This window comes from Lagopus leucura, unplaced genomic scaffold (assembly GCF_019238085.1).
Source record: "Lagopus leucura isolate 7727_CA_CO unplaced genomic scaffold, USGS_WTPT01 Super-Scaffold_100001, whole genome shotgun sequence".
Taxonomy (NCBI): domain Eukaryota; kingdom Metazoa; phylum Chordata; class Aves; order Galliformes; family Phasianidae; genus Lagopus; species Lagopus leucura.
Window position 1 is genome coordinate 17512291 of NW_024962262.1, and position 25804 is coordinate 17538094.

The 25804-nt window shown below is 36.2% G+C and overlaps 1 protein-coding gene across 1 annotated transcript in view; it reads left to right on the forward strand.

Annotated features, from left to right (window-relative positions):
* Positions 1–685: 685 nt before the first annotated feature.
* Positions 686–25804, forward strand: part of PCDH17 (protocadherin 17) — an 81131-nt gene continuing 56012 nt past the window's right edge. The window contains exon 1 of the mRNA XM_042867913.1: positions 686–3295. Within this exon, the coding sequence (XP_042723847.1) occupies positions 686–3295 (2610 nt within the window). The remainder of the gene's footprint in view (positions 3296–25804) is intronic.

Here is a 25804-nt window from a genome sequence, read left to right on the forward strand (position 1 = left end):
TTTTTTCCCTTCTGTCTCTCTCCCATCCCTCCTCTCCATCAATTGCATCGCAAGTGATGAGTAGCAAATAAGATTTTTCTCCCCCTGCTTACAGACCTGTGGCCACCACCCCCTTTTCCCGTGTATGTATGAATACACGTATTTAAAAAAAAAAAAAAAGAAATCTTTTTTTGATCATTTTTTAGAAACACAACCACCGCCGCTGATTTTTTATTATTATTATTTTTATTATCCTTTGTACATCTGTGAACATTCAAGGATCGGGAACGCTTCGTCTGCCCGGAGGAGAAGATCTTTTGTAAATTTTCTGATTTTTTTGCAATCTTCCCACTGCCGAAGTTGGACTGCCGAAGTAACTGTGAGGGGACCGCAATCACGGCGAGCGCTTCCTGAGACGCTGCCGGAGCTGCTCCCCCCTCCCCCGCCACCCCCCTCCGTCTGCTCCCTCCCTCCCTCTGAGCTACATGGTCCATTTGCTGCCTCTCATCCTGAGTCTCTGCAGATGTTTTAGAGCAACAGGTTCAGGAACTTAAAATATAGGGGTGGGGAGAGAGAAGGAAAAAAAAAAAAAAAAAAAGAAAGAGACGACGGAGGAGGAAGAGCAAACCTAGTGCAGGAGGCAGAGAAGACAGGGACGACCCTGGTCACCACTGCAGCTGCTGCCATTCCCCACCCCTGCTCGGGGATGTACCTTTCCATTTGTTGCTTCTTCCTCTGCTGGGCTCCTGCCCTGACACTGAAGAACCTGAATTACTCAGTGCCGGAGGAGCAGGGAGCAGGCACGGTCATCGGGAACATTGGCCGCGATGCACGGTTGGCAACGGGGGCAGCAGGTGGTGGGCTGCTGCCTGCTGAGCGCAGTAGCCCTGGACGCGGATCCAAGTCCACCTTCCGGGTGCTGGAGAACTCGGCCCCTCACCTCCTAGATGTGGACGGGGAGAGTGGGCTGCTCTACACCAAGCAACGTATTGACCGTGAGGCACTGTGCCGGCGCAGCACCAAGTGCCAACTGTCCCTTGAGGTGTTCGCCAACGATCAGGAGATCTGCATGATCAAGGTGGAGATCCAGGACCTGAACGACAATGCACCAACATTCCCTTCTGACCAGGTGGACATGGACATCTCAGAAAATGCTGCGCCAGGCACCCGCTTCCCACTCACCAGTGCTCACGACCCAGATTCTGGGGACAACGGGCTGCGAACCTACCTTCTAACCCGTGATGACTACGGCCTCTTCTCTCTTGATGTGAAGTCCCGTGGTGATGGCACGAAGTTCCCGGAGCTGGTCATCCAGAAGCCATTAGACCGTGAGGAGCAGAGCCACCACACTCTGGTGCTGACAGCACTGGATGGTGGCGACCCACCACGCTCGGGCACGGTGCAGATCAATGTACGCCTCATTGACTCCAATGACAACAGCCCTGTCTTTGAGGCAGCCTCCTATGTGGTTGAACTGCCAGAGAATGCACCATTAGGGACAGCTGTTATTGACCTCAATGCTACTGATGCTGATGAGGGCACCAATGGTGAAGTGCTCTACTCCTTCAGTGGCTATGCACCTGATCGTGTCCGTGACCTCTTTAGCATCGACCCACAGAGCGGCCTCATCCGTGTCAAGGGCAACCTGGACTATGAGGAGAGTGGTCTCATAGAGATTGATGTCCAGGCTCGAGACCTGGGGCCCAACCCCATCCCTGCTCACTGCAAGGTCACCGTCCGCCTCATTGACCGCAATGACAATGCTCCCACCATTGGCTTTGTCTCCGTTCGCCAGGGAGCACTGAGTGAGGCTGCCCCACCAGGCACTGTCATTGCCCTTGTGCGAGTCACTGACCGTGACTCGGGTAAGAATGGGCAGCTCCAGTGCCGGGTGCTAGGAGGTGGTGGTGGGCCTGGAGCTGTCCCTTTCACACTGGAGGAGAACTATGACAACTTCTACACTGTGGTCACTGACCGGCCCCTGGACCGTGAGGCACAGGATGAGTACAATGTGACCATCGTGGCACGTGACGGGGGGAACCCCCCACTCAACTCCACCAAGTCGTTCTCTGTCCGAATCCTCGATGAGAATGACAACCCACCCCGCTTCAGCAAGAATCTTTATGTATTGCAGGTGCCCGAGAACAATATCCCTGGAGAGTATTTGGGCTCTGTCTTGGCTCAAGACCCTGACCTGGGCCAAAATGGGACAGTCTCTTACTCCATTCTGCCTGGGCACGTGGGTGATGTATCCATCTACACCTATGTCTCCGTCAACCCAACCAATGGTGCTATCTATGCCCTGAGGAGCTTTAACTATGAGCAGACAAAGCACTTTGAGTTTCGCGTGCTGGCCAAGGACTCGGGTTCACCCCATCGTGAGAGCAACGCCACAGTACGTGTCACTGTGCTCGATGTCAATGACAACGCACCCCTCATCGTCCTACCTGCCCTCATCAATGACACCGCTGAGCTGCAGGTGCCACGCAACGCTGGGGTGGGCTATCCTGTGGGCACCGTTCGTGCCCTGGACAGTGACTTTGGGGAGAGTGGGCGCCTTACCTATGAGATTGTGGAAGGCAATGAGGAGCACCTCTTTGAGATGGACCCCACTAGCGGTGAGATACGCACCTTGCACCCCTACTGGGAGGAGCTCAGCCCTGTGGCTGAACTAGTGGTAAAAGTCAGTGACCATGGCAAGCCCAGCCTCTCTGCGGTGGCTAAGCTCATTGTCAGGGCCTTGGCAGGGCCCCTACCCGAGGCTGGCGAGCCACAAGTGAATGGCGAGCAGCATCGGCGACCGCACTGGGACTTGTCGCTGCCCCTGATCGTGACCCTGAGCACTGTCTCCATCATCTTGCTGGCTGCCATGATCACTATTGCTGTGAAGTGCAAGCGAGAGAACAAGGAGATCCGCACCTATAATTGTCGCATTGCCGAGTATAGCCACCCTCAGCTGGGAGGAGGGGGAGGCAGTGGCGGGGGAGGAGGAGGCAGTGGCAGTGGAGGGGGCAAGGGCAAGAAGAAGAAGATCAGCAAGAATGACATTATGCTGGTGCCCAGTGAGGGCGAGGACAGCCGGGGCCCCCTCAATGTCATGAACGTGGTGAGCAGCCCATCCCTGGCCACCTCACCCATGTACTTTGACTACCAGACCCGCCTGCCCCTCAGCTCTCCCAGGTCTGAGGTGATGTACCTGAAGCCCGCCTCCAACAACCTGACTGTACCCCAGGGACATGTGGGCTGCCACACCAGCTTCACAGGGCAAGGGACTAACGCCAGCGAGGCTCCCCCGAGCCGGATGTCCATAATTCAGGTAGGAGACTTTTAGAATTCCCTGGACCTCACTTTAGATGCTGGTTTAACTTTACGTTTTGTCTGCAGTGAAATCTGCTGTAAGACACCACTGAAGGGACCAACCCAAGTCACTAAATAGAGGTGGACTTAATAAAAGTGGAAGCAGATCACATTTGATGTGTCTGGTTCTGCTGTCACACAATTGTTTCTTGTGTGACTCAAAAGTAAGTGCCCAGTGAAACAGATGGAGTTACGGCAGTGTAAATGAGGTGCGTGTGAGGGTGCAGGTAGGCATTTAATACATTTGGGGCACTTTGGGGAAATTTCCTAGAAGATCATCAGATAGAAGTGGATGCTTCTACGGGTTTCACTTGGCTTTGGTTTGGAGGTGGAGATGGAGGAGGGTGTTTCCAGAGCAATCCTATCATCTGTAGTGACAGGACATGAGAGAAACTCTAGCCACTGAGGACATCTATTGCAACAGTGTATTATAGCCCTCCAATCCTGTATGTAAATACGAGATTTCTTTTCAAGATGCATGTTTTTATTTTTTTTAACTTCCTTCTTTAGAATATATATGCATAAATATTTATTTTTGACACAGAACAGTATCATCGGGGCCCCATTGCCTCCTCCTCTCCCCATAAACAACCAAAAATTTTTGTTTAGTCAAGTAGAAAAAAATGTATGTGGTGACTCCCTCCTACCCCTAAATGTCAACAAAGCTCACGTCCTGTCATAAAACAGCAAAACAACTAGTCAGATTTCCAGTAGCCTGAGTCAATATTGATTATTGCTTTATAGTGAAAGACTTACATGCTGTGTCTTCTACCAAAGAAATTACGTTTAGAAATTACAGCTGGGCTGCATTCTGCTGTCAGTTATATCCATACTGTCCTCTACCGACTTTTGTGAATGTGAAAAGTGGCAGAATTTGGACCATTGGATATAGGGTGCTAATCAATTGACTTAATTTCTAGCAGGTATTGCAAACTCAGAAGACATATTCTAGAGCAGTGCACTCACAGAGAGAAGGTGAGGGCAGAATTTGGCTCCAGTTGATTTAATTTAAAATATTGCTTTATGATTAATGCAGCTTAATGTTCAAATATTTCAGGTATGTTCCAAAGTGATTTTTAACGTTTGGATTGAAAGCAGGCTCTGGATAATGACTATTAAATATATTTGAAATGTCATATTTGTTTTGTCCTGTAGTCTCCTAATATGTTGTTCTGAGTCATAGGGGAATGAGCTGAGTGTATCAGAAGTGACACAGACTCACTTTGTATATGCAGCTACTGGGAAAGAAGTTGCGCTTTAGACATCTGATGTACCAAAAGAAAATTCATAGTACCTTTGAGTTATGCTACCCTGCAGTCTCTGATCACCGGATGTTCTAGTTGCCAGCTGCATCTAACATTTTAAACTAAATAGAAGTATCCATCAGTTAAGTAACGAAAATTCCAGTAACTGATAGCCTGTAAATGGAATATTTTTGACAGGAAAAGAAAAAAGAAAAAAAAAAAAAAAAAAAAAAGTAAAGGCTGTTTGTACAAGGTCACTGTGAACTAATCCTCAACCCTCTATTGAGTTGAGTTATGTCACAGAAACAATTTCATTTTATGCCTATCATGAATTTGTGTTGCTGTCAATTAGGTGAGCAGAGCAATACGTAAAATCTGGAATTGATTTTAACAAAAAGTGACACTTCAGGAAAGAGTTTAGTTTAGGGCGCAACCAGAGATAATTTGATTTATAATTCATGCTTTATGAGACAAATAACTTTCAATGACACGTGTTTAAGTAATGTCAACTTTTTTTTTTTACTGTAAAATGGAGTGGTCAGAATGCTAAGAAAAAAAAGAAGGTTTTTTTTGTTTTGTTTTTTTTTGTTTTGTTTTGTTTTGTTTTTTAACCTACTGGCAAGTGTAATAGTTACTAAGAGCCAAATAATTTTACTTTTCTACAACCATGTAATGCCTATATAAAGCAATTAATTCATGTACTGACGTAGTAAAAATTCAATTGTAGTGTAAAATCCCTATGGAAAATATGGTACCTTTTTTAAAGTGTTCAGTGTATAATATCAGTCATGATTTTTTATTTATTTATTTTTCTTCCCAAGGTCTATATAAAGCTAAAAGAGGAATTTCCTCCCTTACAAAGGTGTGTTGTGGTTTCTGTAAGAGTTTTCGATATGGCAACTGTGGGAAATGCTTACCATAACTCCACACAGCACATACAGGCTTATCAAATATTTTACTCTTGCTTTCCCTGAATATCCAACACAGCGTGGGATACCTAGATGGTCCAGCAAGCAGATTAGGAAACATTCATTTTCCCCAGTGAACACCTGTTGAAATGTACTTACTAATGTTATACTTTGTAATTGTATTAACCAAACAAAACCATCATGTGAAACAGAGCAGTTGTTTTCAGTTCAGGAGGGGCACAGACTTAAAGTAGTCAGAGGGGAAAATCCAATCCTGCTTCACTCTAATTTTGTATTACTGAAATACGTTTTGTATTCTCCATCTCTACATCTCTAGAGTAAATTTTATATAAAATTTGAATTCAGTATGTATACACTACTTTCTGTCTGGTCTTCCATTTCTGCATCATATAAAATTCAAACTGCAAGCTCACAGAGAAGCTGTAAAGGATCAGTCCTCTCTGTGGATCTAACGTATCACAGGAAACACAAGAAGAGCAAATTGCACAGTTAGGAATCAAAAGTATAGCCAGTGGATAAAAAAAGATACAGAATCCAAGCAGCTGCTTTATCATCTGCTTTCATTAGTCAATTCAAAACAGCAGTTTTCTTCGTTACTTCAGTAAGAGAAAGCCAAATGGTTGTGTAAGTGTTCCCTAGCGAATATTCACTTGAGTTTTTCCAGGTATATTGCCGAATCGTGGTAATCTCACACTATATTATTTATACAATGCAACTGCTTTCCTTCACTCTCATTTTCTCAGGAAGTGAGAATAGCAAAGTTCTGTAACAGGAATCAGATACTGTAACTTTGTTTATCTATGTATATCTATATGCTTATATGCAGTGCATATACATATGTATATATATAGTAAGTGTTACATTATTGCTTAGACCGATTGAGTCTGTAAGTATTTAAAATCAAGTAATTTATTTATCTGAAAGATCCAAGTTTTCTCACTCCCGATAAGAGTACTTTTTTTTTTTTTCTCCTTTTCAGTAGGGGCTGTTAACATCAATAGGCTTTGTGATTTCTAATGAAATTATGCTACAAACAGCACAATTTGTATCTTTGTATACCTGTGGGATAAACTGTTCCTTAGTGGCTATGGGTTTCAGACTCACCCCAGAGGACTAGAAGCAAAATACTGCTGCATATATATTACAGAGTAGTGTAATCTTCCCTCTCTTTGAGTGACTCCTGTTATTCACTAGTCACAAGGTCTAACAACTTGTGTCTTTTTTCACTGCTTTGTAGCATTTAGCTACTTGTAATGATTGTGTGTGGTTTTATGTGAGTCAGAGAAGTCATTTGTTACTATAATAATTAAATAATTTAAACATGCACACTTATAGGTAAGTGTAAAATTTTGGATAAATAGACAAGGATGCTGAATACCTCTAGCATTTATTGGCTTATAAGAGAATTGCAACTGCCTACGGTTTCTGAAAATAGACCATTTGTGATTTGACATGCACGTGAGGTTGATATGTATAAAGAACAGCATTAATAATGCACCGTGCAGTTAGAACAACTACACATTATCACGTTCTGTTGTTTTTTACTTCAGCAATCACATTCTAAACATATTTTAGAAACACTGCTTTCAAAGAGTAACTCAGTGAAAAACATTCAAATGCAGACAAGAGCTGTACAATTCTCCCTATCACATTAAATATTCCACTCAGTCTTTCAATCACTTGGAGTCCAAACTATTCATTTTTACTGGGGAAAAATGGGGAAGACTGGAGAAAATTGAGTGTCTACAATGGCTGACAGGCAGTATCAATTCAGTTGAGATCTTAAAGTCTACTGGGCAAATTCTCTTCATCTCATTTTGGTGAGTACATCAAGTTCATGTACTCTCCTGTCGAAGAGAAACAGTATTTTGCTTTATTTTGAAGAAGATATATTAAATATGTATATATAAAGCACACACATATATATAGGTGTGTGAAAAATGTATAAACATACACGTGTATGTTCATGTCTCTCATAACAAAAGGTTATATGATGACCAGTTTGTGTTAGTTAAGGGGGAGCCTTTCCCTGTATGAACAAGTGACAGTCTCTTTTCCTGCAGGATTTCAGCGTATAAGAATGAATGGATACAGGGGAACAAATAGGTTCCTTAAATATATAAGTTCTGGAAAAAGATTTCTCAAAGTGACATGACAGTAGTGCAGAAAACTATCTACTGCAAAGACTAGAGATTTTTACTATTCTTGTGGTGCAACTTGGAAAGATTTGGATATATGTGAGGAATGAGACAGGAGTTAATAAAGGAAGTAGTGTCCACAGGTTTTGATATACAACTCAGAGAAAAAAGAATGGCAGTTCTGCAAGAAGCTCTCAAGCTGGGAACCACTTTAGTTGCTATGCCAGGCAGTCCTGTAGCATTTTAAGATAAAGTACAGATCATTCTTAATACTTTAGGCACCCGATGTTTACGATGTGTCAACAGATTACTGTTAACTCCCAGTGCAGCTTCATTGCCAGGTGCCTAGTAGTACCTAAGAAGATGCAATCTTCAGGGGAAATAAAAACATGAGCTACATTGGTACTGCTCTCTCTTTAGATATTATATCATTTCATGCTTTACTTCGAGAAACTTCAGCTCAGAAATGTCAGGATTGCAAAAAAGAAGCATGCAACTTTCCTTACAGAAGTTGCATCGTTCTCAGTGTTTTAAAATTCCTGTCTAAAATCCGAGGTAGTAAGTTTGATTTCTGTATCTACTCTGCAAATGTTATTCTCTCTCACTACAGCTAGTAGAAATTAATATTTTACACTAAGAGGATGCAGGGGCAGTTCTACACATTTACAGATTGGCAAATTTGTACCCATTACATGTTTGAATGTATTCTAGGGCCATATCTAAGAATTGTCATAAATTTCAGAACAGCCTGACTGAGATGAATTATGGTAGTTTTTACAGTCTGGCAAGGGCAGATGTCTTGCAAAATAACTCCTGTGAATGCCTTGCATTGTGTAAATACAGTCTGCAATTAGTAGGATTTTGTATTCTGTAGTTCTGCAGCTTTAGGTTTACTTATTCATTAAAGTCAGTACTGTGATTAGCTGTACAAGAATTGCAGGACAGGACATTTTCTGTGTTTGGGTGAAGCATAATTCCGTTCTTCCACTACGTAATACTGTGACAAAGTACATTCATTTTGGGAGCAAGTGTAGCAACCTAGAGCAAAGTGTGGTGTCCAGTTCAGTTGCTGAAATAGGCAGAGGAAGCAGAATTTGTTCCCTGTTTTGCATTATTGCTGCCCTGGTCTTGATCTCCTTGACAATATTGTTTATAGCAACATTATTTCAAAAGGGTAATTCCTGATATATAGGTCCATGTGAAATCTAAAGAACTTTTCCAAGATGAAATGCTTTAATATGAAGCAATAAAAATACATGGAGAAAGACAACTTAAGAGAACACTGATCTAAGAAAGAAACTGATACTGCCACGATAGGAATTCTTGGTCACCAATAAATTAAGAATAATAATGTCTCCCTAGAAGTTGCTGTTTTATAAATTATGAGAGTAGTAGAAAGTACAGTTAAAATAAGTGATGAGACAAGTCATGCAGCATCTACTAAGTCTCACCTCTCAATGGCTCTTAAAGTTGTCTGAGCTTTCCTTATTTTGGTGCTCACTCTTATTTCCTAACTTTAACTGGTAAATTTCACACATGATTGTAATTACCAGTGCAATTTTCATGACTGATCGATTGATGAATAATCTTTTAACAGCAGATTTGGCCAGATTTCTGTTATTCTTACCCACACTGAAAAGAAAGCCTGGTTTTACTCAGATATCAGTCAATAGCATAATTTCGTCCATCAATTATTTCAGTGGATTGAAGTAAATTGTGACTAAGATTCTTACATAGTGCAACTAAGAATAGTATGATCAGGCCTGTTATTTTTTGACTTCATCCTTTTGTGATGTTTTCTTACAACATCTTTACAGACATTAATTGATGAGACTAGAATTTAGAAGATCTCAGCTCTGTGATGTGAACTGTAACACAATCAGGTGTGCAGCTGCAAGAGGAAATCAAGTGCTCTGTTGAACATATTGCTGAAAATCCTGTTTCATATGTTTTCATTAATTTTACAAAAATGTGCAGAATGTGACATTCGTAACAATCACTAAATATTGATATATGGAAAATTGTAATTAGGTTAGCCTATTTGAAAATATCACTTGCTGATAAAAAGGCATAGGTATAAACTTGCTTCTCTAAGAAGGTAAAAATATGAATGAGAGAATATGTTCTGGTCAGTGTATATGGCTGTAATGGGATTTTGTTTTTGTTTTATTATCTTCCTCCTCAAGAAGCTTTAACAGAGAAATATTTATGTTTTCAAAGAACTTGCTTCATCTTTCTTTCCTCAGTGTTCCTCTAAAAGTTAAAATGCTTTGCCAAATTATCTGCAAATGTATGTATCCAGGCTGCTGTTTTCTTTCTGATGAAAACATATTGCATGCATGGCAGAGGTCTTGAGAGGTTGCTTCAAGATTGAGGAGTGCATGTAAATATAAAGGAATTACATTTTGCTACTAGTGTTTTCCAACAGGTAGGAATTTTCTTGTGAAAAGAACTTAAAAAATGATTTGTTGACCGGAGCAGGTCCATTTTTATCTTTAAAAGTATCAAAGTCAAAAGGTCAGAGTAGAGCAGTTGGGACAAATTTTTACAGCAGATGGTTTGAGAGCTTTATGCTTTCAATTGTATCTCCACTTCAGCTGAAGAGAAATGGTGAAATTAAAGCTAAAGGGTTTGAGAATATAGGAAAAAAATAAAGCTCTCAGGGGAATGCAATCTCTTACCTACATAGGAAAATAATAAATAAATAAAAAACAACAGATACTAGGAAGAGAGTGTCAATATCATTTTGGAAAAAGTTCTTTGAGTGTGTTTCATTTATTAGGTTTTCTAAGGGGGCAGCAAGGAGATTAACTATTTGTTGCAGCTTTTCCGGATGTGATTGGATGTAACGGAGTATGCTGACTGCAATAAATCTTAGCTAGGGTGCATTCTAAACTCTTGTGATGTATTTTTCATGGTCTTTTAAATACAACTTTATTATTATTATTATTATTATTATTATTATTATACTTCAGTCTTTTTCAGAAGAAGATTCTGGATTAATTACTGTAAATCCTGTGAGAAAGAAATAGAGAAATAAATTATTAAGCGTTTTAGATAAAATGCTCAGTATTAACTACTACATTCAAGAACAAGCAAATTCATGTGAATGTCTCTGTTAATTAGGATATTAGGTAATGCTTCAAATAACCTCCTTCTTATTCCCAAAGGCTTCTGATATCATTCCTGCTTATTCAGATCACAAGAGAAGCATATCTTTACTGAATTGCATGAAGTACAGAGCTAACTGTATAGAAAGGATAGCAGTTGCTTGAAATAAGAAAATACTTCCCTATACTTCATCCTAAAAATTGAGAAGTCCCTCTACGTGTACAGATGATGCTGAAATGTTTCAGCCAATTATTAACCTTGCTTGTGCAGAAAGACAGCATGAAGATCAGTTTGCATCTTTTGGTGCAGTGAGGAAATGGCACCCGTTTGAACCCCCAAGCTGATCTATTCTCAATTTTGTGCCCTATAGGCAATCTAGGAAAGTAAATGCTTCAAGAGAACAGTATTTTATATTATCTGTGGAAGTTTCTACTGCCTTTGTCATTTATGCATCAGACCAGAGTTCCTCTGGTTCATAAAATACTTTTCCCCGTAACAGAAGAGTTTCTAATTACATCCTGTTCCATGCTGTGTGGCTGCGTGCTGCAGTCTCCACTGCATGCCAAAGGAGAACTCTAAAAGGGAAAAGCAGAACTCTCATTACAAGTAGTGTGGGTGGGACCTCTGATCGATGCATTGTAAGTTCTTTCAGTGATAGACGTGTGAAATGAGTTTCAGGCAGTGTTTCAGACCATCTATTGGTACATGTGACACACTTGTATTTGCCTGTACTAGTTCTAGTGACACTATGATTACTGGTATTTGCAGTCCTTGCCCTGGAACACTTCCAGGCAGTTTTATTGTATTGAAATGGCTCTTGTAGTTCATTGAGCATCTAGCATAGCACTGTTGTTTATGATTGGCACGTTTGCATATATTTATTCAAAAAAAAATCAGGCAGTTAAACTGCATAATTATGGGAAAACGAATCATAACAATAAAAGACCATTTAAGTTAACAAGCTTTGTGATCAAAGGATAAATACAGGTTGGATAAATGAGACTCTAGATGTAACTAATCTACATAAATAGGCTTTGGTTTGATTAGAGGAAAGGAATATATTAAAATAATCCAAAGCTATTAAAATCATTTTACTTCAGTACTTTTGAAAATCTACTTTTATTTTATCTCAATTTTAACATTTCTATACAATAAAAATAGCTGTGTTCAATGCTAAACTATCTCAACTTGTGTTTATTTCTTGATTAATAGTGTTCAGAGAGCGAAGAAATAAATTCTAAACTGACAGAAGTAAACAAAAGTAGCAAGTTTTCATTCTAGTTTGAATGTCTCGTGTGTCAGAAAGCCTTAAACACTTTTTAATGTCTTAATTTTAATTTTTTAATGTCACAATGTTGGAGGGTTTTTTTTTTTTTTTTTTTTTGATTGATTTTTAATTAAAGAAAAACATTAAAGGGAACATTTAAAGGACAATTTCTTGTTTACTGTCTTTATCAGCAGAGAGCAGCCTTTGTAGTGTTTGAAAGCTGGTGCATTAAAAATCAATTTCAAGTCTTCAAAGCTATAAACTCTTGCTTGCTTTGTAGATATATACTATGTTTAAAATCATTGGAAGCACACTTGACAATTGAATTAAAAACAAAAGGTAAATAATGGCTTCATCCAAATTTTGAAGGATTTTAATGTATTTTTAATAATAGCTAAAGAACTTTCTTATTGAGAACAGACATGTGAATCACAATTTGTAGCTTTTGAAAGCATAATTTGTTCCTGAAGACAGTTGTATGCATTATTTTATTAATAGAGTTTTGTTTTAAACCTCTGTTGGTGTTACACTGTTCATTTTAATGAATACCGTGATTCAAACACAGAACATGTCAGTCACTATCTTTACTTACTATATTTCTGTCTTGTTCATTGCTGATTGCTAAGCAACCACTTACAGTTAAGCTTGTTTCGCTACAATTCAGTTTTTTGTTTTTTTTTTTCTTTTTTTTTAAAGGTAAACCCATGTGATCTAAAGATACTCAATAAAAATATTTAAATTGTAGAACATTTTAAAGGTTAAAAACAAAAACAAAGCAACAACAAAAAACACTAAAAATGTTGTTTTAACAATGTCCCTCAGATTCAGAACTTGGGCTTTGCTCTGATACTGAGGAACAGACTGTCAACGAAAGCCGAAAAAACAAGATGACGTCTTTAATCAGCACATAGGCAACTTTGAGGCTTACAGATGCTAACCTTCTTTTAAATTGCATTTGTACTATGTCTTTCAAGGAACGATCTTTAGAACACTTATTCAGTGAATATTTTAATTTAGGTCAATAGAACCACTGAGTTAAATGGATTGCTTACAGAAATGGAGCTACTGATATGCGTAAGCACATGCAGAATTAAGCTCAGAATCTCTTAGTCTGTATTAGCTTAACTGCTCCCTGTTGCTTTTCTCCCTTACTTTAAAAACATTGCAAAGCTGCAAAAGCTGTTTGTATCACTTAGCCTCAAACTGCATTCTCTAGTACTCTATTGAGATAGTCCTGATGTTTGAATATTTGATATTTTTGCTCTTTTGCATAGACTTGTGTAATTTGATATGCAGATTTGAAGATCATAAAAACAATCCTGCTTTGATGATCATGAGCAAGATTATCCAGCCACAGCTGTAAAGTACCCAGTGTGTTCTTTTCTGATCTCTTCATCATTTCACTGGATCAAATGACAATAAGAATATAGTGGAATTTAGAGTGCTTGGGAAATACCAAATTTAAAAGCCTTTTAAAAAATGGAAGACATGAAGCCTTGAAAGCTATTTGAATGTCTAGAGTTTATGTCAGATAATAAAACTGTTCATGTGTAGATACATAGATGTGACAGCAGCACAGATTCAAAGCAACTAGTTAGCTGGACTAAAAAAAAAAAAAAAGTTATTAACAAGCAATGCACATCTATTTATTCATTTGTTTAACACTATGCATTATCAGTTTTTTAGAAGATGGTGTCAATCTACACCTTTTTCTACAACAGAGAAAGTATCTATGGGGTGAAAAATGCTTTTTCTTTGAGTGCACAGTCTTCATTTTGCCCATCTGTGAATGTGTTCTGTCTATTTAAACTACCTGTAGCTTCTTTTCAGGTGTAAAAAAATACATTATTGCAAGGGGTAGAACAGCTAGATGAATTTATTATTTATCAATTGGCCACCATCTTCCTCAACAATACACATTCCATCATCACAGTAATGTGATTGTAAAAGAAACAGTAATACCTTCAATTGTGAAGTAGCTCATGTTAAGTAATTCCATGTTTCAAACTGAATTCCAGAATTCTGAAGAAAACTTCAATGTCAGTTCATTCACAATATAAGGGCAGAAACACAAGGAGCCTCTTTTCTTCATCCCCTTCTACATTGATACTGGCAAAATAACCTTGGGCATGAGTGAGTAGATAGATTTCCAGATTCTGACCTGCATGTTAGCTTATCTTCTTTGGATAAAGTAAAGCAAAAGAAAACTGCTTTTATTAAACAAATATAATCCTCAGGAATTTTGGCTAGTATTGGCAAAGATATTTAGATAGAGATAAATTGCTTGCAGTCATGTTAAAGTGCCAGCAGAGGAGATTACTTAAATAAAAGATTTTTTCCTAATTTAAATTTTGAGCTATATATTTTCTATAGTATTTTATAATAAAGACAATTACATAGTAATTTAGGTTAGAATGCATGCCCACTTCCCCATCTCAAAACCCAATTTGTTACTACCTGTGGCTATTTCTATTAAAAAAAGAAACATAATTACTAAGAGTCTCAGCAGTCTAAGAGTAAATTTTTTGCAATTATGATACCTCCCTTGGGCAGATGTGTGAAATGGCAGATTAATTCTTGCAAGTAACTGTCTATTCCTTATACACTATTAAAGTTGTTGGTATCATTATGTTGGTGATGTTTGTTTTGTAATGGTTAAAGTTATAGCAGTAATCCTATTACAAGTCTTTAGACATAGGGCTTCATACCATAGGCTTTAGAAACTCTGCTGAAGTTTGGTACGTGGCATTCTAGAAATTATATCCTAATTCTATTTTTATGGAAGATGATGCACTTAACTCTCATTGAGTTCCAATGAAGAAGTCTATTGGTGTGACTTCATGTGGGCTCTTGATCCACCTGCAGGGAGCAGCACATCCAAATGCATAATTGCCTTAACAAATTATTTTTTTGCCCAACACATGATATTTTCTCTAGAATTTCTTGCACAGTAGTTGTCATATTTCAATTATTTTCCCATTTGGAAAGAGAATTCCTCCATACACAAACTTCTGAATAATAACTTGGGACTTTTGTGACATATGCATTGTTTACACAAGGTTACATTAATTCTTTTCTTTGAAAGTTCGTATTTAAGAGAATAAAAAAATGATATGCAACATACAGTTATATTCATTTGCTTTTGAAAGAATGTGCTCAAACGCTGGCTGAGCTAATTAAATATCGAGACAAATCTATAATTTGAATTCTGTATTCCAGCAACACCCTCAGTCAAATATTAGCATTGATGTTGAGTCTCTGTGGTGAATCTTGTAGAAATGTCCTAGAAGTTTACAAACCAAAATAAGTTTAAAACAAAGAGAAATTTTTCTGTGGTCTTTGCAGAGAACCCTTTGTCATGTGCTTTATTTTAAGAACAAAATCTACTTTCATAGTCTCAGTATGACAAGCTTTAATGAGAGGAGTAATCCAGAACATTTTCTCCCATGTTATTAAGAATTTACATGTCAAGGTCTCACCCTAAAATACTTGTGAGTCTAGAAGTTACCTGTAGAGAACCCTAGGTTAAGTGGGTGTTGTGTTATAGGTAAAATGTTTTCCTATTGAGAAAATAACAATCTTCTTTGCTTGCTCTATCTCCTGAACTGATATACAGACTATGAAGTCATTGCAGTATGCTGACACTGAAGTGACAGAGATGTGGATGGTTATACAGAGTGCTGTAATCAAAAGGCCTTATTTTTTCTGTCTACAGCTACTTGGCCATTGCTACTGTATTCAAGATGTATTCAATCAAACTCTACATTTTATGAGGTACCTCATCATAGGCACCTGAATGTTATGGCTTTAAAGCATATTTAGGGACAGAACCTCTTGCTAAATTTGTGCAAGCCTAAATTATTTATCTTATGTCACAAATAATAAATCAACTCATCACCATTTTATAGATGAAAATCTCCTTACGCAGGCATGTGAAGCTGTAAAGTTTATGATCTACTGTTCTGTCATAAAGTCAGCCATAATTTTGGCAGCATATTTAGTGGTAGATCTTTTTCTAACATTATGAAGAAATAATTATGCCAAGATATTTGTGAGAAAGTTAGGCTTTTTATAATGTCCCAAAATCACTTATAGAATAACTTGTTGATGTTTTTTAATGAAATATTGAAATAGCCTTATGACCTAAATAAGAAACTAGACAGAAGAAAGTATTGTAAGTTTTAGCATCTGCAATTTGCTTCTTAATTCCTGAGGAATTTAAGGGAGGAATCATTGCTTTTCTGGATTTTAGGAAAAGGAGGAGGATAAAGTTTCAGCTTGAGAGGAAAATAAGTGATCTAGATTTATCTCTGTTCTTCTGTCCATCATCTTGAAAGAAAGCTTCAGTGGTCTTCTTTATGTACATTTTCTGTGCAGGCAGTGTGACTTCAGAACAAGGTCCTATGTTACCTTTATTGCTGACATTTTTCACTCTGAAGTGAAGAAATACAGAACTGGACTCTTATGCCACATATAGTGTTTTCTGCCTAGCTAATCACCTTTCCTTGTTGCTGCTGTTACAAGTTGGTTTAAATGTCATCCATTGAGAGGACTATATGCTGGCATAAAAGAATATTATATATAAGACTTTTTTCACTTTCTATCATTATAGTAATATTCCTGCTTCTTTGTAGCTTTCTACAGCGTACAACATACGTACTGTGGGAATGTAGCACGCTATGTAAAGACTCACTTATCTTGTAATTGAACTATGAAGAATGATCCAAGAACTACTGAAACCAAATTGAGAACATCCATTGATTTCAGTAGACCTCAGGTCATGGCTTCTAGGAGTTTTATTGTTGCTTTTAGTGAGAGTATGGGTTGGACAGAAGGTAAATGTAGTGGATAGGTGTTAACATGAACTTAAAAGATTTAAAATATTTTCTCTGCTTCTCTTTACTGAACCTTATGAGTACAAAGCAGTTTGTCAGTGTTAAAAAGCCATAATTTGATCTCCTTCTCCACCAGATAGTATTCTAGTTTTAATAAAACTTTTGTCTGTTCAGCAAGCATTTGTGATATGCTGCTCTTAAAAACAAGAAAACAGCAGTGGTAAGAATAAGACATATTCCACAACTCTTTTTGGCTTCATTGGGTGATCCCGCTTAGTTCTTTCAGATATGTGTTAACATTAAAAATAAAAATGCCAGCAATTTACGATTGTATTTTAGAATATCTGTATGTGAAGAAAAAAAAAAAAAAAAAAGTTGCTTTCACACAGAAAAAAAGGGTTGAAAACACAAGGAAATAAAAATGTTTTTGAAATGATAAATACTTTGATCTCTTTAAATTTCAAGGCAGTAGGTTTTTTTTTTAAATCTCCATCTAATTTTAATGTGTTAACTTAGAGACTTAATATGTAACATGTATTTTGGAGTGAAAAGTAAAAAAAAAAAAAAAAAAGGCTAATGATATCAAAGATAAACTCCCAAGTGTTATTCTGCTTCTGTGGTATGATATTTCTTCAATAAACTGGATGTTCTTAAGAGTGCAGATTTCATTCTGATTAGCTAACCGTGGTTGTGTTTGCTATGCAGTAAACATAATATCTGTTAGGAATACCGAGGTAGACTCAGTATGGTGGGAGCCATGGATAAAAGGTGCATTAAAGCGTTTCAAATTCAATCATTAGGTTTCATTGCACCCATCTGCTACCAGAAAATATAATTGGCAACTTGATTCATTGACCTTTAACTGTCATTTTGGACCATGTTTTTTTTAAATCCATATTTTCAAGTTAGATATAAAGAGTTAATTAAATAAGAGAATGCCCAGTACATTTTAATGCAATTACTTTTTTCTTCTTTTCTTTATTCCTTTTTTTTAAGTAAAATTTGTGGGTTTTTTTTTTTTTTTTTAATATAATCAGGTTTAATGTCTGTTGTATATTCTGCTAATCCAGTCAAAGTAGTTATTTAATATTGAATGTGATTAAAAGCAACTAATGTTCAACTTCATTAAGGCTTCTATTAAATAGAAGGCTTGCTGAACTACTGTTTTTTTGTTTGTTTGTTTGTTTGTTTTTTAATACTTGAAGCAGTACCTCATTTTATTTATTTCCAGGGGTCTCTGTTGCACTAAAATTATAGTTACAAGCATCAATTCTATCGAGATTATATAGCACAACTCAAGGACTAAATAAGCATTGAAATTTTTGAGTATTTCAGATTTTATTGCTAAAACATATTTAATCTTTTTTATTTTCTTGCACAGATACTCTCATGCAAGTGGGATGGATTGCATACAACTTTTGGCACTTCTGTGTTTCTGGCACACAAGTAGACTGTTCTGTAACAGTGTTAATAAGAGCAAGCAGGGAACAATGTGGTAAATGAGGATTATTTAGTATTTTCTCAGTGATAGTAAATTACAGCACTATTCTGTCTTCTGAAGTTTATATAAAAGGAAAAAAAGTGACTACACGTGTTTCTTCACAGTAGGATACAACTCCTCAAATATCTATATATTATACAGACAGATGCATGCAACCTAACCTTATAATCCCATTTTGCAGCTTTCCCAAATACTGGGGAGCTCGATAAACAGGAAGCCGATTATATTGGCAGTGTAACTCCATTAATAGGATTCGGATTTGCCTTATTGACAAGCCAGTACTGCTAATATGATCCAGTATATTAAATTGACAGGAAAACTGGAGCGATAGAATGTATCTTCAATCTAATTGACAGGGAAGCTCTTTCAGAAGGTTCTTAATGTGTTTTTTATTGACAGTGCAGCTTCAGTAAGTACATATCATTGGTGAACAGTGTAAATATATTGGATGCAACTGTACCAGTAGATTCAGGTGAAGTAGTCATTATTCTGTTTTCCTATACTTCTATCTTCACTTTGATTTAGCTTGTATCAAGCTCTCTCGTAAGATCTTCACAAAGACTTCTTAAAGCACCAGTCTAACTGCATTGCTCACAGGTGTTTGACAGGTTGTGAATTATTTTAAATGTGTTCATCATTTTTAAATGAATAGAGGCAATACAGAACAATGCAATAATGTGTCATGAATTTCATTATGTTTATTTATTGATGCTGTGATAGCAGAAGGAGAGCTATTGTACTTTCAGATAGAGCTCTTTATGTGGTGTGATATTTAGCACTTCTTCCACCTCTTCTGGTCTTACACACTCTCCAAAAAAATAGTTCATATAGCAATTAGATTTTTCTAGTCCCATTTGACAAATCTGCACGTTCTCTTTCCAGACTGTGGAAATTTCATTAAATGGTTATATTTCTTGGTTCTGCACTGCAAAGTAAAATGAGGCTCAGAAGCCTAAAAACCACCATAAGATCAACAACAATTGGAGTTCAGTCTGGAAAATCTACTTAATTCCCTTTTTAATAGGAGGAAGCTTTGGGTTCAGTTTCCACAATTTTTCCTAGTTTTTAAGTCTGTCCATAAATGTGTATCCTGTATCTCTGGCTGAGGAGTTAAGGAGTTATCTTTATTTTATATGTGAAAAACTGATCAGTCTGAACTCACCCTTTCTCTTGTCTTACAGGTCTCTTTATCTACCAGGGCCACACAAAAACTGTCTCTCTTACAGTGACCTTTTTAACTTCTTCAGAATTCAGGCTTGGTGCATCAATGAAGTGAGAGAAATCTTCACTTGGCCCTGTGTTTTCTAATCCTCACACTACATTAAATCACTATCATCTGGGCTCTGTCTTCTCTTGTGCCTTGTGCATTGCGGAGTAAATTCTAGTAAAAACTTGAAAAATAATTGTTTTCAGTGAGACAGTACTACACTGTCTGTGATACTTTGAAAGAAATTCTCTAACAAAAAAGATCTGTAACATGTGTAACAACTGTAGTATGTGCTAAGAAAATTAGTACATGGATCAGTCTATATATCTGGGGAAAATCTATATTCCTCCACTCACAGGAAAAAAATGAAAGTTTCTGTCTCCTGAGTCCTACTTTTACTTTTTTTGAAGCCCCTCTAACTATTTGACTGAGTAACCCAGGAACGAACTCTCATCATTTTGCTTTTCTCATTCAAGGGAAAGAGAAAACACCAACATCCTTCAGTAAAACATACAGGAGACTGGTGAATGCTGTGGCCTTGTGCATCTCTCTGGTTTTCTTGCCATGTGTTTTTCAACAATGTCACACATGTCAGAAATTCACGTAAATAAACTGTTCTTATAACTCTAAAATACTCATTTTGCAACATGTGAAACATCTCAAATATGTACATTCATATAAATTATGTCTCAAAAATATTTTCAAAGACAAAGTGGAGAGCACATATTAGGATAAGGTTTGTTAAAACAGCTTGCTTAATTTTGCCTTTCAGATAAAATAGAATCGTTTATTAGAAGTTTATGCTCAGTTCTCTTTATTTAACATTTTATTTTATTTTTGATACTGAGGTAATACCTTTCCGTACTGAAAGAAGTCTTGTGAAATCAAAAACTGTTCTTCAGGCTAAGCAAACACACTCACTAGGTATATGTGGAAGACTAAGAAGTTCTTTGTGAAAGATTGTATTACATTGAGCAAAAGTGTTTCTAACAAAATCAAGACAATTTTCTGCTCTTTTAAAACCTGATTTGGCAGAATGCATTACATTTACATTGTCTTGTAAATGATTGTCATTGCGTAAGATACTTGCTTCATGGGGAAAGGGTGGGTACTTCTCAAGAAAAGATGCAGAAAGGGCTTGAAGTAGATATTAAGTAGTCATCTGATGAAGAGGAGAGATATTTCATTTTGTAGTTAATGTTTAATTAAAAAGAATTTAGAGTCCGTAAAGACGTTTTGCTTTATCATAGTTTCAGGTATGAACATCTACGTAAAATAGAGTTGTGTTGAATCGTTTCTGAAAATGTGACACTTGTTCTTGTAATTCTGTGAAAAAAATTATGAATATTCTAGTAGCCGAATATTCATAAAACTGATTAATGTTTTAGTTCTTTTTTACATTTTTTAAATACATCTTTCCCTAATATGACTATTATTTCTGGACATAATTTGTCAAGAATACTTAAATATTGCATTTCTCCCTCTCTCCCTCTTTCTCTCTCACTTTTCCTCATTTTTTTTGTTGCAGTCATATTGAGTTTATGAACCATTTTTTTCTGTTAAAATGAAAACTTTTTCTTTTGTTCAGTATTATTCAAACAATATGAAATACATCAAAGCTTGTTATAAATTTTCAGAATAGTGGTATAACAAAGATTTATTAAAATGGAAACAAAAAAAAAAAAAAAAAAAAAAAGGAAAAAAAGAGCTAGGAGCTATTTTTTAATAGACATTTTTTTGTTGTTCTTGTTCCTGTCACTGTCGTTGTTTTGGTTTGTTTTATTTTGTTTTTAAATAGGAATTCTTGAAAGCAGAAGCCCATTCTTTCACCAAGCAGTAGTCAATTTCCTGAAATTTGATTGATTGTTATGGGGCTGCAATTTTAATCCTGATATTTTTATTTGAAAAAATATATATATCATCACATATATATATTGTTATTTATACACACATTTGCAGAATCACTATTAAATATTTTTTTCTCTGTAAAATATTAAAAACATTTCAATAGAATGTTGTGAACATGATTTTATGAAAGAATTTGATATTTCTTTCTTGGCCATAATTTTTCATTTTGTTTTCCCTAAATTAAAATTTTAGAAGTTATAGCCAATTAATCATTAGAATTGTTAGAGTAGCAGTTTAAATTTATAAAATTTAGTATTCCAAATTCACCATATATGAACAATACATACCAATAATTGTAGTTTACAAAGACACTGTTTCATCTTAATATGGAAGCACTAACAATTGTAATAGAATGAATGGCTTTACAGACAGTTGATAACAGCACTTGAAGACTGATCAGCAAGTGATTATTCAAGGTAGACAGTTAGACTGTGGCAATTACATTGCCGCAGCTGAAGACCACATACCAGAAGTGTGTTTTGTACAGGTTTAATTTGCCTGCTCTTCTGTGTTCTTCTTCAAAAGTAATGTAATCAAGTCTTAAGATACTTGTTGAAAGGCAGTGGCTATAGCTTTTTCTTTTTTTTTTTTTTTTTCTTTTTAAATTGCTTTTAGTGGTTTCTGGAAGATTTGTGTGAGTTCTGGTCTCTTTCAAAATGTCATTTTTATGAGCTCCATTCTTCTGGCAAAGCTGACAAGTATGTACTCAAATCCTCAAGAACTTTTATGTAACATCACAGTAATGACGGTGTTCTTAAGACTTCAAATTTACTGTACAGTCACATATTAGGACAGATGGATAGAAGAATGCATTTTTAGGGGGCCATTGTAAGAACTCTGGAAATAATATATCTCTTCTCACTGGAAATAAATTAGTTTTAGTCTGTGAAAATAAACTTCTTCTTTAGGAGAGGTGCGATAGGTTAGAGTGATATCACAGACTTTTAATTCACCAGTATTCATCCAGAATGATGGACAGTTCTCACTTCAGTTTTCCTTCAGTTTTCCTTGGAGACATTCTGTCAATGTCTGTTGTTTGTTTGTTTGTTTTTTCCTACTAAAAACTCATGACTTAGTGACCTAATTGATACTCTAGTTCTAAGTCTTCAATTTGAGTAACATATTTTGTGGTGTTTTTTTAATCAGGTACTTATATGTAATTCAGTCCTGGTATGATGCAACTTGCTTAGTGTTAGCTATTAAACTGAATATCTTGCTGGTCATCTATATTATCCCCATAATTATTGAAGGAAGTCAGCTCTAGCAGCAGAACAAACCTAAAGCTAGATGGTCGAAATGGAGCGAATCTTGTGTAGGTACCTGTATCTGTAATATTAGTAAAGAGATCTTAGTTGATTAGGCCAGCTTGTTGATGTTTATCTGTAGGCGCACTGAAACAAACCTGGGGGGGGGCAAACAGAGAGACCCAATTCTAATTTCTGGAAAAGGGCTGTGTACTCAAAGAATGAAGGACTTATTTGCTGTTGATACATTTTTAAAGTAGCACTTATTTTTTAACATCACAGCTATGTGGTGTTAAGAGGTATGATTAATGCATGAGCTGAAATGTGTAATATCACTTCTATAGAAAGTGTAAAAATTTTAAGTATATGATCTCTCACTTCAACTGGAATTAAAGAATAAATAAATAGATATTCATATCTCTCTGTAATCTGTTGTATACAGATTATGTATAACAGATTACTCTAAATTGTGTAGCCTTAAAATTAAATGTTTATTTTTACATATAATATAGGAAAACAATTATTGCCTAGATCTCAGAGTGCCCTGTTACAGATCATCATAAGCATGATATTTTCCTAGTTTATAACAGGATAAAGCTTAATGGTTTTAGAACAGAAGGAAAAGATTCAACTTAGAGTTGTGCAGATGTCTGTGGTTATCAAGTATTTACAGTTGTCCTTTTGCAGCTCTGAACTCACTGTAAAAAGACAATTGTTTGTTTAGATGCAAAATACAATATAAGGAAATTGCTCAAATTTTGATTGATTTAAAGGCCATTTATTACCATAAATACAGAATTTCTCAGAAGCAACTCCCATTATTAAGACTGGAGCCAAGATTTTGTCATAACTTCTATTTTAAAATTTATATTTTGAATGGTATATTACATGCTTTTATTGCTGTCAGTGCAGAAGCAAAATGTTTGACTGGTTCTGACCATGATTCAGATTACAGAGAAGTCCTTAGCACATTTAAGAAGCTGCTATAATTAATTCCAGGGCAAGAGTCTGATTTATGTTTCTTAATCAGACAGCAGAGAATTGATGAAAATGCATTTTGTAACAGACGTCTTGTCTGACAACATCATAAAAAATGGAAGTGTTGATTCTAGTAGCTGCTATGTGTGGAGGCACATTTCTTGCATGAAAAAAAAAAATCACAAGGTTAGTTTTCCTGGGCATCTATAACTGAGATATTTGACTTAGAAAACAGATATGAGTTCGGCAGTTATATAGATTTATTTGGGTTGAGAAGTATCATACTGTATATGTTGTAATGATTATATATATGATGTGGATTTGCTGCTCACTAGAGATGCTGGCTTACAAGTGAATACAAGAAAGGAATAAAATGCAGAATTAAGGCTGCTTCTGAAATATGTGTTACATTTAATAGATTAAATATAAGAATTTTATGCCTCCAGTTCTTCCTTTTATTTTTTTTTCTTTCAATATTTCTGTTTATAACTTTAAGCATGCTAACAGTTACAGCAAATTTATAATCTAATGACATTGGTTAAAAACAGAATCTTCTCTGTTTCTCAGTATAAAGACCCCTAAATGAGGTAATTAGATTTGTAAAAGTATGACTATCTGTAGCTGAAAATGTGAGTACTTCTGAAAAGGTGACATGGAAAAGCAGTGGCACCACACTGGATTTTGTATGCCAAATCTTCAGAATTCTCCTTTTGTATTGCTTACTCTGCTTGGACAGTATTTAAGAACTTTTATAAGCTCACCTTTTAATGCTTCTGAAGAACAACTATCTTCTCGTACATCAGATTTTCAAATAGTGTGTAATTTTGGTACAATAAAAAAGTCACATGCAACATACTCTGCAACTTAAATTAAAAAATACTTCAAAATGTGAACAATTTTTTTAAATTATCCTATTTTTAAAAAACCAAAAGAATTATCTACCAGTAAGAAGAATGTGTGTGTAAATATACCTCATAAATTCCTGAACAGAAGACAATTTATCTTTTGTGTTTTCCTTAAATCACACAAGATATCCATGAGCATATATATTTCACAAATGTTTTGAGAGTGGCATGTGGCTACTTATTTGCTGTTGTGACCAGCTTTGACTGTTATGTTTCAGATGTAACTTCATGTCTTTCTCAAGGTCCAGTATTCCAAAGATACAAAGAATAGCAAATATTTCTAATTACCATGTGTTTACAAAAAGCGAACGAACAAACAGAAACAGCCAAGCAAAAATAAATCAGAAAGGACAAAAAGGAGAGTGTCAAGGAAAAATAAATATCTAGGAGACCAGTCACTCGTGTAAACGATTATTATATAACATTAAATCTTATATTGGGCCTTCCAGTAATTGAGTACTGCCTGTGCTACTGATGCTGATATGTGAGATGCTGTTGGAAAACTCATCGCTGCTGCAAAGCATAGTGGTGTGATCCAAAGTGATGCAGAAAACAGTAGGCGCTCTGTCACTAGGTCAGCTGCAAGACGAAGTGACATGCGCGAATCTACAGTATATGGGGTTTTGTGAAAGATTCAGTCTCTCTTTCTTCCAAAGAACTTTAGCTGATGACACAAGGGGAATTCAGTTCCCTTTGGCAGGACTCCATGTTGGTCTGGATGCTGTAAATACTTCTGCTTCTACAATTACTTAGCTCATGCTGCTAAAAATACACTCATGACAGAGTTAATGAAAGTATTTTTTTTTTCAAACCACTTGTCAGCAACAATCATTTAATGTTCTTGCTTGCATGTGTGGTTCTCATTATTCAGATGTAGTTATTAATACTGATGAAAATTAGAGAGAGAAAATCCAAATATTTTCATACTTGCAGTTTCCCAGTAGCATTTAAAAATAAATGAAACACCAAAATCTAAACAAGTACAAATATTCTTTTTTTTCTGTTTTTTTTTTCTTTTTTCTTTTTTCTTTTTTTTTCTTTCTTCTTTTTCTTTTTTCTTTTTTCTTTTTTTCCCTTTTTCCTTTTTTCTTTTTTTTTCTTTTTCTTTCTTTGTTCTCTTCTCTTCTCTTCTCTTCTCTTCTCTTCTCTTCTCTTCTCTTCTCTTCTCTTCTCTTCTCTTCTCTTCTCTTCTCTTCTCTTC